General features: G+C 39.6%; 1 protein-coding gene across 1 annotated transcript in view; it reads left to right on the forward strand.

The window, feature by feature from the left end:
- DCAF5 (DDB1 and CUL4 associated factor 5) overlaps positions 1 to 13,345 on the forward strand; it is a 73,144-nt gene that overhangs the window by 56,661 nt on the left and 3,138 nt on the right. The window contains exon 8 of the mRNA XM_062619201.1: positions 8,044 to 8,171. Coding sequence (XP_062475185.1) covers positions 8,044 to 8,171 — 128 coding nt within the window. The remainder of the gene's footprint in view (positions 1 to 8,043; positions 8,172 to 13,345) is intronic.

Consider the following 13,345-nt stretch of genomic DNA (forward strand, 5'->3'; position numbering starts at 1 on the left):
AAATGTTTTGCAAAATGGAATTTACATTCCTCACCCACTACTCTGAGTCATCTTTGCAACTCAGAGCTTGTCTCTTGCTTTTGAAATATTGCTCAAAGATGCTATGTGAGGGGTATGATATTTATTTGTGATTGAGAAGACAGTTGGGGATCCTTCAGTTTACGTTAGCAGGCTGTCACCAGACTTTGGAAAAACTTCATGAAATCAGAACAGCAAAGTGCATTTCAGAGTCTCTTTTTAATTCTGGCTTTGACTGTAACTGCTAGCAAGAAAGGGCCTGTCATTGTGGTCTAGTTACTAAACTAATTGCACCAATTTTTGGCAGAACTGATGAAATTCTTCCCTTTTTTTTCTCCTCATTGGTCACTGTAAATGCAGACACCTCTTTAGGCTTGAAGAATTCAGCAACGGATCTTTTCACGACATTTGAACAGGGTTATCTTACTGGAGGCAGCTTGTGGTTTAAGTTCTCAAAGTTCCAGACTGATAGGTGAAGATGAATAATAGATGGTTAAGTGTTTCTTAATGCCTTTAGCTATTTTTGAGGTTTTTATGTATGGGCAGACATGCATATATACATACCATTTAGGCTGGGGCAGGGGGAATCTGGCTAAACAAGGAGCATTCTCTGGAAGGCTTGTATTTTTAAAAATATTATTTTTTTCTGAGGTATGGTCTTGGGATCTAAACTGGTTTACTTTCAGGACTGTAGTTTGTCTTTTCCTTCAGGTCAGTGTTTACCATAGTTGTTTGATTATCACAGCAAGTAAGTCATGGGGCAGTGTAAAAGAGGTTCTTGTATTCAGTGGAATTTAGACTGGTTTCCATGCTATGTGAATTGAAATACCAGAATCCTGTGGAAATGTCCCTGCTAGATGGCATCTATCAGAAAACAAGGCAGTGTTGGGTGCATTGGAGTGCTGTAGCCACATGGAAGACACATTCAGCGTCCACAAGTTTCTCTCACTGCCTTAGTGTATTTAATATCTAATTTAGCACTAGACAGCTGAAGATAACACTGAGCACTGGGAGTGGCTGGAGAAGCCTTAGTCCCCAGCAACTAGCCACCTGATTATACCAAAGCTCTTTTCTCTTATTGAGCATGTTTGCAGCTACCAGTACAAAATAAATGCACAGGCAAGCAATTTTCACACCTCCATTAAAAAAAAAATTCTATCAGTTGTGTAATAATTTCACTTATTTATTCCCTTTAGGTTCAGAAAGCATAGCTGTTGGTGGTAATTTGCATGGTTCCAATAACATTGTAAATATCATTGTGACCTATACAACAGAGCAGAAAAGCAATCTGTTCAGACCAGAAAAGAGGGCAGAGGAAAGGGTGTGCCAAAGTTTATTTCTATAGTAATTTGTCGTAGCTTTTATATTGCTGTTCAACTCTACTGCTGATAACAGCAGTGGGAGGGTTGGTATAGATAAGTTGTAGATGGATATGGCAGATACTTAGCAGCAACAAAATAAGGGAGAAAATATACTTCCAAAAATAGCCACTACCACTACAGCTTTCTGCATGTTCTTTTGATGTTTAAATGTGAATTTTTACTTTGGCTTTTGGAACCTCTTCAGAGGTATGAAACCACCACAGAGCTGGTTCTGGGCGCAGTCTAGACCAAGTGAGTGATTGCCTGGAAAGGCAGGTTGCCTGAAGCAAGTGCCAGCCCATTGCTCCCTCTACTTATGCTAAAGCTCTGCAAGGCCATGCTGATCCTTTACCTTACCTGGGAGGTGGAAGGTGGGTTTGAAGGTGACAGAGGTAGCAGTCTGCAGATGAGTTGGAGCTGCTTTCTTGTGGGGAGACACTACCTTTTTGCTTTCTCATGTAATAGCAGAAGTACTAGGCTGGAGTCCCCTGTTGCCACTTCCAAACTGTCTCCTCTTAGCATGCCAGGAAGAGAAAAAATGTTGGCCAGCCCTTGTCGTTCTTGCCCCATATATGATGCAACCAAATCAGTTTTGCCTGTGCTGCTGAGAAGACCTGAAGTTGCCCTGACTACTGCCAGAGCTAGAGTCAGATTCCTGATGTCACTAGAAGGGTGCTGCAGGGCTCTGTGCTCTCAGGCAAAAGTGCTTGTGTTTTTAAATCTAGTTTCTCTGCATATGGGTCTCTGAGGAGCAAAACATGTGTATTGTACAAAACAAATACAGGTGTGTGAGTGACCAGAAAGAGACTTTTTAAGGAGTCTAAAGATAATCTGCTGCACTGAAAGCAGAGGCCCTATGTGCTATGCGTATTTGCTTGTATTGTGCTGTGCATTTGCTTTCCAAAATCTGGTACCTCTCTTCCGTTAGTGCATCATGACCTCATAGGATTCAAATGCAGGGCAATTGTCTACGGTCTAAATATGCCCTGGATTATTATTAATGAAAACCAAATTAATTTTAAATGATCTTTCTACTGTAGTGCCAAGTACTACACTGGAATGGTATGCCATGGCACGCTGGCAGCTGGTTCTTCTCAGGAGTTTTCAGCACTTTGAGTAATTCACAAGGCTTGTGTGAAGTTATGCTTTAGTCTGTTGAACGTCTTTCTACCTTATATGAACAATCAGTGAGGCTTCTTCTTTTTCAGTGTCCTAGTTAGAAAGGACTTCTTCTTAATGAGGTCATTTAATTCCTCTGTTACAGAGCCAGTAGAGGATTGCTCCTTATCCCAGCAGGTTCTCCAGTGCTTTGACAGTTTTTTAAATGTTTGGAACAACGCCGCTTCCATTAGTTTGGAGGCTGTTCTACATTCTCACAGGATTTTGCCTCTAGGGCTCTTTTCCTAATAATATATCACCTCCCTTTTTACCTTATCCTTCAAATAATTCATTCTTCTGGGGTTTTTTAAACACTACTACATGTTGTGGAGCTTGCGCATGGAAGTCAGATTGCTGTCCAAGTATCTCACTGTCCTTCATTATGATTTACTAGTGTTTTTTAAAATGTACTGGTATGTACCATCCAGAATGTTCTCAATATGTGAAATGTCAAGTCATTTGCATAAATATTTACAAAGCCATATAATTAACAAGGGTCTCATTAGCATAATATTTAAAACATAAAGTAATAAAGCCAACTGAGAAGTAATCACTTGGGCAACTTGGTGGACATATGCTCTTGCTTCATAGCATTGTATTATTTCTTTGTTCTGTCTGTGTTGGAGCCTGTAGATAGGCCTCGTGTTGCCATGGTTTTCTTGTCAAACACATGTAGGGGAGGTCTGTTTAAAAATGTACACTTCAGATTTAGGCTTTTATAAGTTATTTCTTCCATCTGGTCAGATATTGGAATACAATTTTATTAAAGAATTTTTTGAGACTTTGTATTGCCCTCTTTGGAGCACTTGTTTGCAGGGCGTAGAGGAAGATTTTCTTGACATGTCACTTTGTGTATCAAATAAAAGCAGACCAAAAAAGCTCTGATCAACACAGCTAGAACACTAAGCCGCTACTCAGAACTGTCTCAAAGCATAGCAATTTTTGGAATGTATTGCAAAAACAGCAAGTATATCTCCATTCCTTCGCTCCAGTAGTTAGAGGTTAGACAGACAGAAACCTTCTAAAATCAGCATAATCAGCCTCTGAAAACTTTAAGACTTTTTTAAAGAATATATATATATATTATTAATAACATATATGTAAGCTAATGGCTTCTGTATAAACACTGCTTATACACATGGTAACTGTGTTAAGAATGTAAAAGCTGCCAATTAAAACAGTTGTAGGACCTGTGCATGCCACTAAATTCAAAGGCAAACAAACAACTCTCTCCTCCCCATTCCCTAAATAAACCCTCACAAACCTCAAAAGCAAAATTTGAGTGTTGTTGGGATAGCAGAGGTCAATTCTGCTGAAACAATACAAATAAAAATACCAGTTTAAGTGAGGACAGCAAAAAGAAATAGAAATTATTGCATGCAGAAAAAGGAAGATGGCTTCAGGAATTTGAGCAGTTTATGGCCAACCTTCATTTAATGTACAGATGCACTTCTTTTTTTTTGCCAGCAGACGTGAGGGAACTTAACTCACACTGTGAGATGGCTAGAAGCTCTATGGCTACAACTAAGCCTCTGCTGAGAGACCAGGGGTATTCCAGACAAGTCTGGATTCAGGCATATGTCTGCCACGCAAATACTCGTGTAATACAGTACCAACTTTGCTGGGCTACTATAAAATGAAGGGACCGCTGTCAGGATAATAATGTAGAAGAGTCTCTGTTAAGCACATACTTAGAGACATTGCTTAAGATTACAGGAGTTGGTAGACAAAAATTGAATCAGGAAAAAATGAGGTTCTGGGGCAGTCTGTTATATTTGATACAAAGATTATCAGAGTATTGCTGGAGTCAGTACTCTTTGGCTTAAATGATTAAAACCTCCCGTACTACTAGAAAAAACTGACTGCTAAGATTTGTAATTTCAGTAATCTGTTTCTATGGGACTTTTCTGTAACTGGGCAGTTAGATGTTTTAAGGGGCTTTGTAGGGAGGTTCAGCTTCACTCTAAGAAGAGTGAAGAACATGCTTCACTCTAAGAAGAGTGAAGCATGTTCTACTACCGTGCTCCGATTTTATTGTTAACAGCTTAAAAGGAATTTAGGGAACTTCATTATTAAAGCAGAAGGTTTTGGGGTTCCTCTATAGAATCAGAACAGTTAAGGTCAGAAGGGACCTTAAAGATCATTAAGTCCATCACCCCTGCCAAGGGCAGGGACACCTTCCACTAGACCAGGTTGCTCAAAGGGCCATCCAGCCTGGCCTGGAGCGCTGTCAGGGATGAGGCATCAACAGCTTCTCTGGGCAACCCGTTCCAATGTCTCACCACTCTTCCTTATATCCAGTATAAATCTGATATTTCAGCTTCAAACTGTTGCCCCTTCTCCTCTCACTACAGGCCTTAGTAAAAGTCTCTCTGTGTATTTCTTATCATTTTCCTCTTTATTAAAAAGCTGTAATAAGGTCTTCCCAGAGCCCTGTCTTCTCCAGGCTGAGCAACCCCAAGTCGCTCAGCCTTTCCTTGTAGGAGAGATGTTCCAGCCCTCTGATCATTTTTTTGTGGCCTTCCTCTGGACCCTCTCCAATGGGTCTATGTCTTTCCTATCCTGGGGACTCCAAAGCTGAATGCAGTACTGCAGGTGGGGTCTCACCAGAGCAGAGGACATGGGCAGAATCGCCTCCCTTGACCTGCTGGATGCAGCCCAGGATTTGATTGGCTTTCTGAGCTTCAGACTCTGGCTGAATTTGACTGCAGCCTAGGGACAGCTGCATTCTAGACATGGCATGCTGTGTACATTTTATCCAGTGCTCTTAGTGTATCGATAAATGCTTAAATTTTAATGCCAGAAGACAGTTCTGGTATTAAACAACTGTTTTCATTGTTTTACTAGGAAAATAACCATGGGTTTATTCACCCTGCTAACAGTACCACAAGAAGTCAATGACTGACTTGGAAATGCAGCCCAAGATATTGGTGCCCTAAATTTGTATTTTATTTTCCTTATAATTGTTTTTTTTGCTCAGTGTCTAATTTCTGTCTCTTCTGTGTCTTGTACATAGGGCATATTTCTTGTTCTGTACTGGCAGCTAAAGTCCATGGATAGCTAAAACTTGGTTTAGGCATAACTTACAGACTTGGAAACATTCTCTAAGCAAATTGTCTTGTCATTCCTGAGGCCCTCTTTCCTGGAGCATTTGTCTGCTAGGTCAAGATAAATATGTTGAGAATGGCCTTGATGTAACTGCCTAGCACTGACTTGGTAGACGCAGTCAGATTGACAGCTGTGATTGGGCTGGAAGGAATGCTGTGGGAGTAAGGCAGCTTGCCATCAGCCATAAATGTGGTCATGTATGTCTAGCAGGGTGAGCAGAATGAAAGGACATGAAAAGTTTCACAAAATGGAAGAGAAATCAAAAGAGCCCAATTGACATTTAATGATGTCACTTTCCAGTCAGTTACTTCTCAGTCTCAGCTACTTCTTGGTCAATTTTGCTTACACTGATGAAATCTTGCTCCAGTGGTGGAACTTACCTCTGAACCTTTACAGAAAATACAAGTCTACCCAAGTAAGAGAGCCATTCCAGGTAGCTCAGACACAGTGCAGCTTTGCACATATTTAGAAGTTAACTGGGGTGATAGTCTTCAAGTTTTCTTAATTTTAAATGAGACTTCATTCTGTATACGAAGCCTTTAAAGTGGCCATGTGTTTTGGTCTTTGGAGTTACTCGCCATCTCTTTTCCATTCTTCAGGCACATTATCTTTCTGTCCCAAAGCGCCATGAGAGTGCAGTTTGGTCTGCAAAAATTGATTTGTGCAAACAGAACACTTTCCAGAAGCAGTAAGAACATCTGAGGCTTTTTAGGAGCTGGATGACTGGCTTCTCATTTCTAAATCTTTATCGTGGCTTGTACACCACATTACACTTCAGTCTGGTCTTCACAGTGTACCTATAATGAGTGGAAGGGATAGAGTGCTTTTTTTAAAGAGGTGAGGGGCTGAACACATGCTCGCTAGTTGCATAAAGAACATAAAGTTTGCTTGTTTAGTGTTCAGATAATTGTAAGTAGCACAGAAGCTAAATTATTTTAACTTTTTGTAAGCTGTGCTTGTGACCTTTGAAGTTGTGAATAGAAAGATTGTTTTTCTCTGAAGTGGTTTTCAGTTTTTACTTCCCCTCTTTTAAAAGTTTTGTGTCCTTTCACCAAAGATGGTAATTGTGACATAGAATCATAGAATAGTTAGGGTTGGAAAGGACCTTAAGATCATCAAGTTCCAACCCCCCTGCCATGGGCAGGGACACCTCACACTAAACCATATCACCCAAGGCCTCGTCCAGCCTAGTCTTGAACACTGCCAGGGGTGGAGCATTCACAACCTTCCTGGGCAACCCATTCCAGTGCCTCACCACCGTAACAGGAAAGAATTTCCTCCTTATATCCAATCTAAACTTCCCCTGTTTAAGTTTTAACCCATTACCCCTTGTCCTGTCACTACAGTCCCTAATGAAGAGTCCCTCCCCAGCATCCCTATAGCCCCCTTCAGATACTGGAAGGCTGCTATGAGGTCTCCACGCAGCCTTCTCTTATCCAGGCTGAACAGCCCCAACTTTCTCAGCCTGTCTTCATACGGGAGGTGCTCCAGTCCCCTGATCATCCTTGTGGCCCTCTTCTGGACTTGTTCCAAGAGTGACACACTCCAATCTTGAGTGGCACTTGTTCATTCAGGTGCACAGGTGTGCTTTCTATTGGTTTTAATAGTGAATCTATGATTATAAAAAATTGCTGTGGGAGTTTCTTGCTTTGGCAAGACCCAGTGAGAGTCAGTGACCAAGCAGAAGAGTTGTCTGGCTTGTTTTGGGTTTTACCATTAGCACAAAAGCATTTCACTTCAGCAAATTCCCTGCCTTGTGAAGGATATAACCCTCTGGTCAGATATGTTGTTTCATGTCCCTCTCTAAGCCTGATTCACAGAAATCAGTCATTGTAGATCCTAGTCTAGGGAATGCTATGCTAAGTCCAGCTGTAATGTAGTGACTTGTGTTAGTAGCCTTGAAGATTGCCTACTTTAGATACCTATCTGCCAGACCAGAGTCAACTGTGACAGTAATGAATTGCTGATTAAAAAACAAAACAAAACCCCAAACAAGCTAAAAAAGAGTATAGCTATTTAAAAAAGTCAAGCTCTTTATTTGTCTCTGCTTCAAATTTACAAACCGAGTACCATCATGCCTTAGGCACTACGGTTTCACTGGTGATTTCATTAAGGATGTATGTTGTTCTTATTCACATACTTGTCATATTAGGTCAAAAACCTTCCTTGTTTGTTTAGATGAATCAAAGCTAGCCTCCAAGCCCTAATTTGCAGGAAGGATGCTTTTCATAGAGGCATTGCTCATAAAATCGGAATTTCGCAGCCAGCACAGTCCTTAAAGTATTGCAAAATAAAGCTGGAGTGCATTGTCAAATATAATATGGCTTTAAATGATTGTGAATGAAAGCAATATGAAGATTTAATTATTTGTTCCAATCTGTGCTTGTTTTTCCCCTAGGTGGCATTGGCAGGGTCGTAAATGGTGCTTTTATGGTATTGAAAGGTCATCGGTCAATTGTAAACCAGGTCCGGTTTAATCCTCACACTTACATGATCTGTTCTTCTGGCGTTGAAAAGATTATAAAGGTAAGATAACTTATGAGAAAATGTGTTCATTTAGTATTTCAGGAAGAAATGCTTGGTTTGCTCACCGTTGTTTTCCACATCCATCCTGTCTTCTCATCTTATGCTTTTGTCAAGTCTCATTTGCTGGCTAAACAGATGCAAATTTTTAATTGAGCATTTCAACATCAAACTACATTTCAGTCTTAAAAGTTTTACAGATAAGGGATTCCCTGGATTTGTACTTTGAAAAAGGAACTATTTTTGTAATGTTTCATTTTGTACATATCTGAAGTATCATGTGAACAGTCCTTCTCAGAAGAGTTTGGTCACAGCTGTGACATGATCTCCTAAAACTTCTGGTACTTTGAGCTGAAATTTAATAAAAATCTCTCCAGAGATTATTGTTATGCCTTAGCCTGCCCTAGCTGAATTTAGCCTAATACTGCCTCAGGAGCCCTTCTAAAATTTTTATACACACTTCTGCATTGAGTCAATTCAACATACTTTTCTGTGGCTTCCAGAGGAAACAGGACTCTTAGTACCTTCCACAATGTCTCATTTGTGAATCCTTTAACAATGTACCGTATTTTTAGAAAGTGTGTGCTTTCTTATATGGAATGTAAAGAGATAACAAATGTGGTTAGGTTCTGAAACTTTCTTTCCTTAAAGAAAGACAGCCAATATTGTGGAAGCAAGGCAAAAACTTTGTTATTTCTCATTACAAAGGTTGAGAGCGGGGAGGCAGAGGATTATACTACTCTAATGCACTTTGTATTCTGCTGCCATAAAAATTTTGCTATAATTTATGTCTATCAAAAAGTTGAAAGAAACCAGAACCGTTTAATTTTTAAGTAGGATAATGAGAACTGAAGCTGCGTCTATTTGTTGAATGACTTCATAAAAATCTTACCTGCATGTGGCTATAAATAAGGTCATTTGAGTATTAGTAAATGCTTCAGTTAGCTACAAGTTGACTGAGTTAACTGGTTCTGCACAGAACTTTTCATTAGTCTACAACTTACAGTCCAGCATTGGCCTAAAACCCTTGGACCATGGCCCATTGACGGGCTGAATCACCTGCATTACAGCTGCTATCAGCATTTGGGTTCTGGCTGTAATTCAGCTTCTCTTCTGCTTCCACTGGTCCTTTAGTTTACTTTTCTACTTCTTTTTCATCTGTGTCCCTCTTGACAGGTTTGACTGAAAGTGCTCTGAGCAGTGTTAGCAGCTCACAGATTTTTCAATTTCTAAGCAGTCAAACTGACACTGTTTAACAGCAGTTTTGCCAGAGGCTATTTTTTTTTTTTGCTTTGGGAACTTGATTCACGCAGCCTGAGTTCTTCCTTTTGGATTTTAGATATGCTGACCCTTCACCCTAAGAATCCTTCCTGCATGAGTGTGCTTTGACTGTTGGATTAGCATTGGTATAAACATCCCCTGTGTTGCTTTTGTGTACTTCTGCTAGGATTTTGGTGGGGTTTGTTTGCCTAGTCATTAAAAGGTTAGTTCGATTAAGGCGTCAGTCACAGGTTGTGTAACTCTTTCAAAGACATCTCTGCTTGAGTGCTTCCTTAGAAGAGAATTCCTGTTGTGTCGCAGTATGTGCAATGGAACTTGTGTAGCTGTTTTGAAGGAACTGAATTCCCCAAACATTGCAGGCTAGAAATAAATTAAGGGAAAGGTGTTTAATGTATTAAATTTGTTAGCAAGCCAGAACTTCCTACCCTTTTGTGTTGTATGTCATTTTGCCTCAGCTTTTAATGTGCCTTCTTTGGGGATCAGGTTGTTTTAAGGCTCATACCTTGTCTGATCTTCATGACTTTGCTCTTTAAAGGTATTGTCTGAGTGAACAGTGGTTTGTGAGTGACCATACAATAGTGGTTTTTTCTTCATTCCAGCTACTCCTACAGATAAGCAGGGGACTAGTAGCTGCCACTAGCAGAAGGGCAAAACAGGAAACACAACATCAGCCATTCTTAGGGGCTATTTAAAGCATTAAAACCAGCTGGGAACACAAGTCATTCCCTTGCATGGCTTTCTTTCTCCCATACTAATGCTTGATGTGCTTGCTTGGAGAAGTTGAGATGACAAGAGGAAGAGGCATAAATAAAAAATATATTTAGGTTCTTTTATGATTTCCTATTTTTGTTGGGTTTTGTTTGTTTTAATCAGTTCCTTAAGCAGTGGCCTTCCTTTTACTGTCCTTCAAGTGTCTCCAAAAAATCTTTCTGGAATTAAATAACGGAAGATAACTTCACTGTGGCTGGTTGGTGTATTCCATTCCTTCAATCATAGAAACTCTGTGATGAATTAAAAATATGGGTGCTAGTAGCTGTTTGTCTGAGCCTTAAATTTTTAGACTAGCTGGCATAAATTTAGTACTTCCAGAAGTGAAGAACTGATAGCACCAGCATCAAGGCATGATACAGACAAGCCATTCAGTATTTCCACGTGCTTCTGCCAACACACTTGCTATTTTAATGCTGATTGCAAATGAGATACAAATTCATCTCAGGCCTAGCCCTGCTGAAATAAATAGTGTTCACAAAAATTATTTTGACCTTTGTGGTTATGATTTTTTTTGCTTTAGTTTTATTTTTTTGTAAAGAACCTGCAGGAATACAATTCAGTAACTCAGTGGTTTACGGTTTGATTTCTGCTAGGACTAAGAATACAATGGATAAGATGAGGGTGTGTGTGAATATTAAGTGAGGAGGTTTCAGAAACCTAAAGTAAGACTCAACAAGCTCATTAATAAAGGATACTAGAAGCCTTGACTCCAGATATTGTGTGCTGGACACATTAGCCCAGATGAATTGCTCATTGCCCTGCATTTCAGAAAGCTGAACCTCAGTAAAATAGAAAAGCACAGCTGTGAACTAAAATTATCATTTGCAGTAAGCATTCACCATGAGAGCTAAAGCGATGTAAAACAGAAAAGTAGCACTTTCCCCTCAGTTAACTGTGTGAGACATGGGGATGCGCTGGCAGAAAAACTAATTGCAGAAGAAATAAATGAGGCATTCCCTTTGATGTGTGGGGCTTAGAGGAGGAGCATGGAGAGTTATGGAGTTAGAGGAAAGTTACAGAAAAGATAAAATAGAGAAAAGTGCATAAGGATTTTCAGAAAGAAATAGTGATTTTAATTGGAAATGGAATACAGTGTATCTAGGCACCACTGTTGAAGGTCCCATTTGTTTAAAAACCATCATTGTATCAAAGACAGCAAAGTCTATTTGCCAGTGTTGCTATGGTGACAGATTAATGTCATTGTGGCTAGCTGCCTCTTCTGAATCAGATCATCTAATATAGCTGGGTTTAATTATTCTCATGCTACAGGCATAACTACTTTTTTGTTTTAAATTCTGGGGGGTTGCTACCATGGAATACAAGCAATTCAAAGACACTCTCTGAAGTATCTCTGCTGAAGCAGAGAATCAGTTTTGTACTCCTCTGGTTTTTATCCTACTTTTATATCCATACTTGGGGCATCAGTGAGTGATACCCAGCTCCTTAATCCTCTGACAGGGAAAGAACTTCTTGATAGATGGTTGCTTCAGTGGGATGATTTGCCAACTTATTTTCTCCGATTTGCTAGCATTCTTCCCCAACATGGTGTCAGTCAGAGGATGAGAAAAAGGCCAAGTTATTCCATTTACAAAGAAGTGCCTTTCAGATGCCACAGAGTGTGCTGGACCAGTTGCTGCCAGTTTAAAGGCAAGGACAGATTTTTAGTCTGATTTCTTTCTGGCAGGCTCTTGTACTCCTTCATAGCAAAACGTCTAAGAAGTAGCAATGTCAGTCTCCAGAGACGTCTGATACTGTACAAACAGATTCATCCTGAATTCCCTTGACTTCTCTTTATTATTTACTCCTCTGTGAACAAATCTGTGTTGGAAGGGAGAAGCCTCACTATGGACTCTTTGTAGCTCTCTTTAAAATATAAAACATTGCTGTATTTTCTCTTACGCTTGCAGAGTGAGGAGAAAGATCTGGTAGACTAGCAAGCATGTGGAGTTTCTCTGTGCATACTTTATGTACCTTTTTAGATGACTTTTCATTGAAAAAAGCCTGTCTCAGAGGGACTTCAGAGCAGACTACCTCTCCATTTATATTGGTTCGTACAGAATCTTAAGAATTTTCTAATTCTCTTGCTTAAAATGAAAGCAGGTTTAAAACCTAATTAATCGATCTGATTCTCCTAAGACTCTTTGAGAAAGGGGCATGCCAGCCTGCTTGTCCAGGTACGCAGTATTAAGCGTTTACAAAAAAGTATATGCTGCTTAAATGCAGAAAGATCTGATCCACTTGTTGACCTGCTAAGTAGTGGAACAAAGAGGAGAAAAGAGCTGACATTTTGAGAGGGTACTGAACATTTGCTAGTAAAATTGTCAAGAAGGCTGCAATGCAGAATAGTCCATTGGGCAAATAGAGTTCTTGTTTTTTCATTTAAAAACATATATTCCCAGATCAACAATCTCTCTCATGCATCCACTGAGAGAGGACTCTTTCCTACGTTGTCTTTAGGAAGTGGAGCATGGGAAGTAATTAGAGGATGAGAAGAGATTCTTTCTGTTCTCTTGAAAAATTCAAAAAGGCTAAGTATGGTTGATGAAACTATACATAGTGGGCTTAGGTTGGGTTTTGTTATTTTTATCTAAACTTGGTGCTTGTCTCTTGAGCTATGTGTCTAGTAAGTGCAGTACTTAAACCAAGCAACAGAGACTGTCTGGTTTCAAGTATTAGATTAATGAACTGTACTAGAAGAGAATTTGCATAAGTATTGCAAATAAAAATGGCAATTAAGTGCAAATAGCCAATACGCCTTGACATTGAAGCATGCTCCTAGGAACAGGCTAATGTACTGTAATGCAATGTAAAATACCTTTGCCTTTGCTCTGAAAGGCAGCTTGATGGTTGCCATACAGATAAAAGGTGTATCTGCAGCCCACTTTAATTTTGGAATAGTGTCTCTTTTATCTACATAGCCAGATCATACACAGAAGCTCTGTTAACTGTAAATTACAGAGGGTGCAAAATAAAGGCATTCAAGTTTGGGAGAATTCCAGAGTAAAGGCTACCTGTACATCTTAAATTTGACTGTACTGAACACGTAGCTGCAAGACAATTTATTACATTTTACTTCTGATATTAAAGGTGTAAGATCTTATTGTATACTGCTGAAAATATCTGTG

The sequence above is a fragment of the Pezoporus occidentalis genome, unplaced genomic scaffold (assembly GCF_034315485.1).
Source record: "Pezoporus occidentalis ecotype Australia unplaced genomic scaffold, CSIRO_AGI_Poc_V1 ctg21, whole genome shotgun sequence".
Taxonomy (NCBI): domain Eukaryota; kingdom Metazoa; phylum Chordata; class Aves; order Psittaciformes; family Psittacidae; genus Pezoporus; species Pezoporus occidentalis.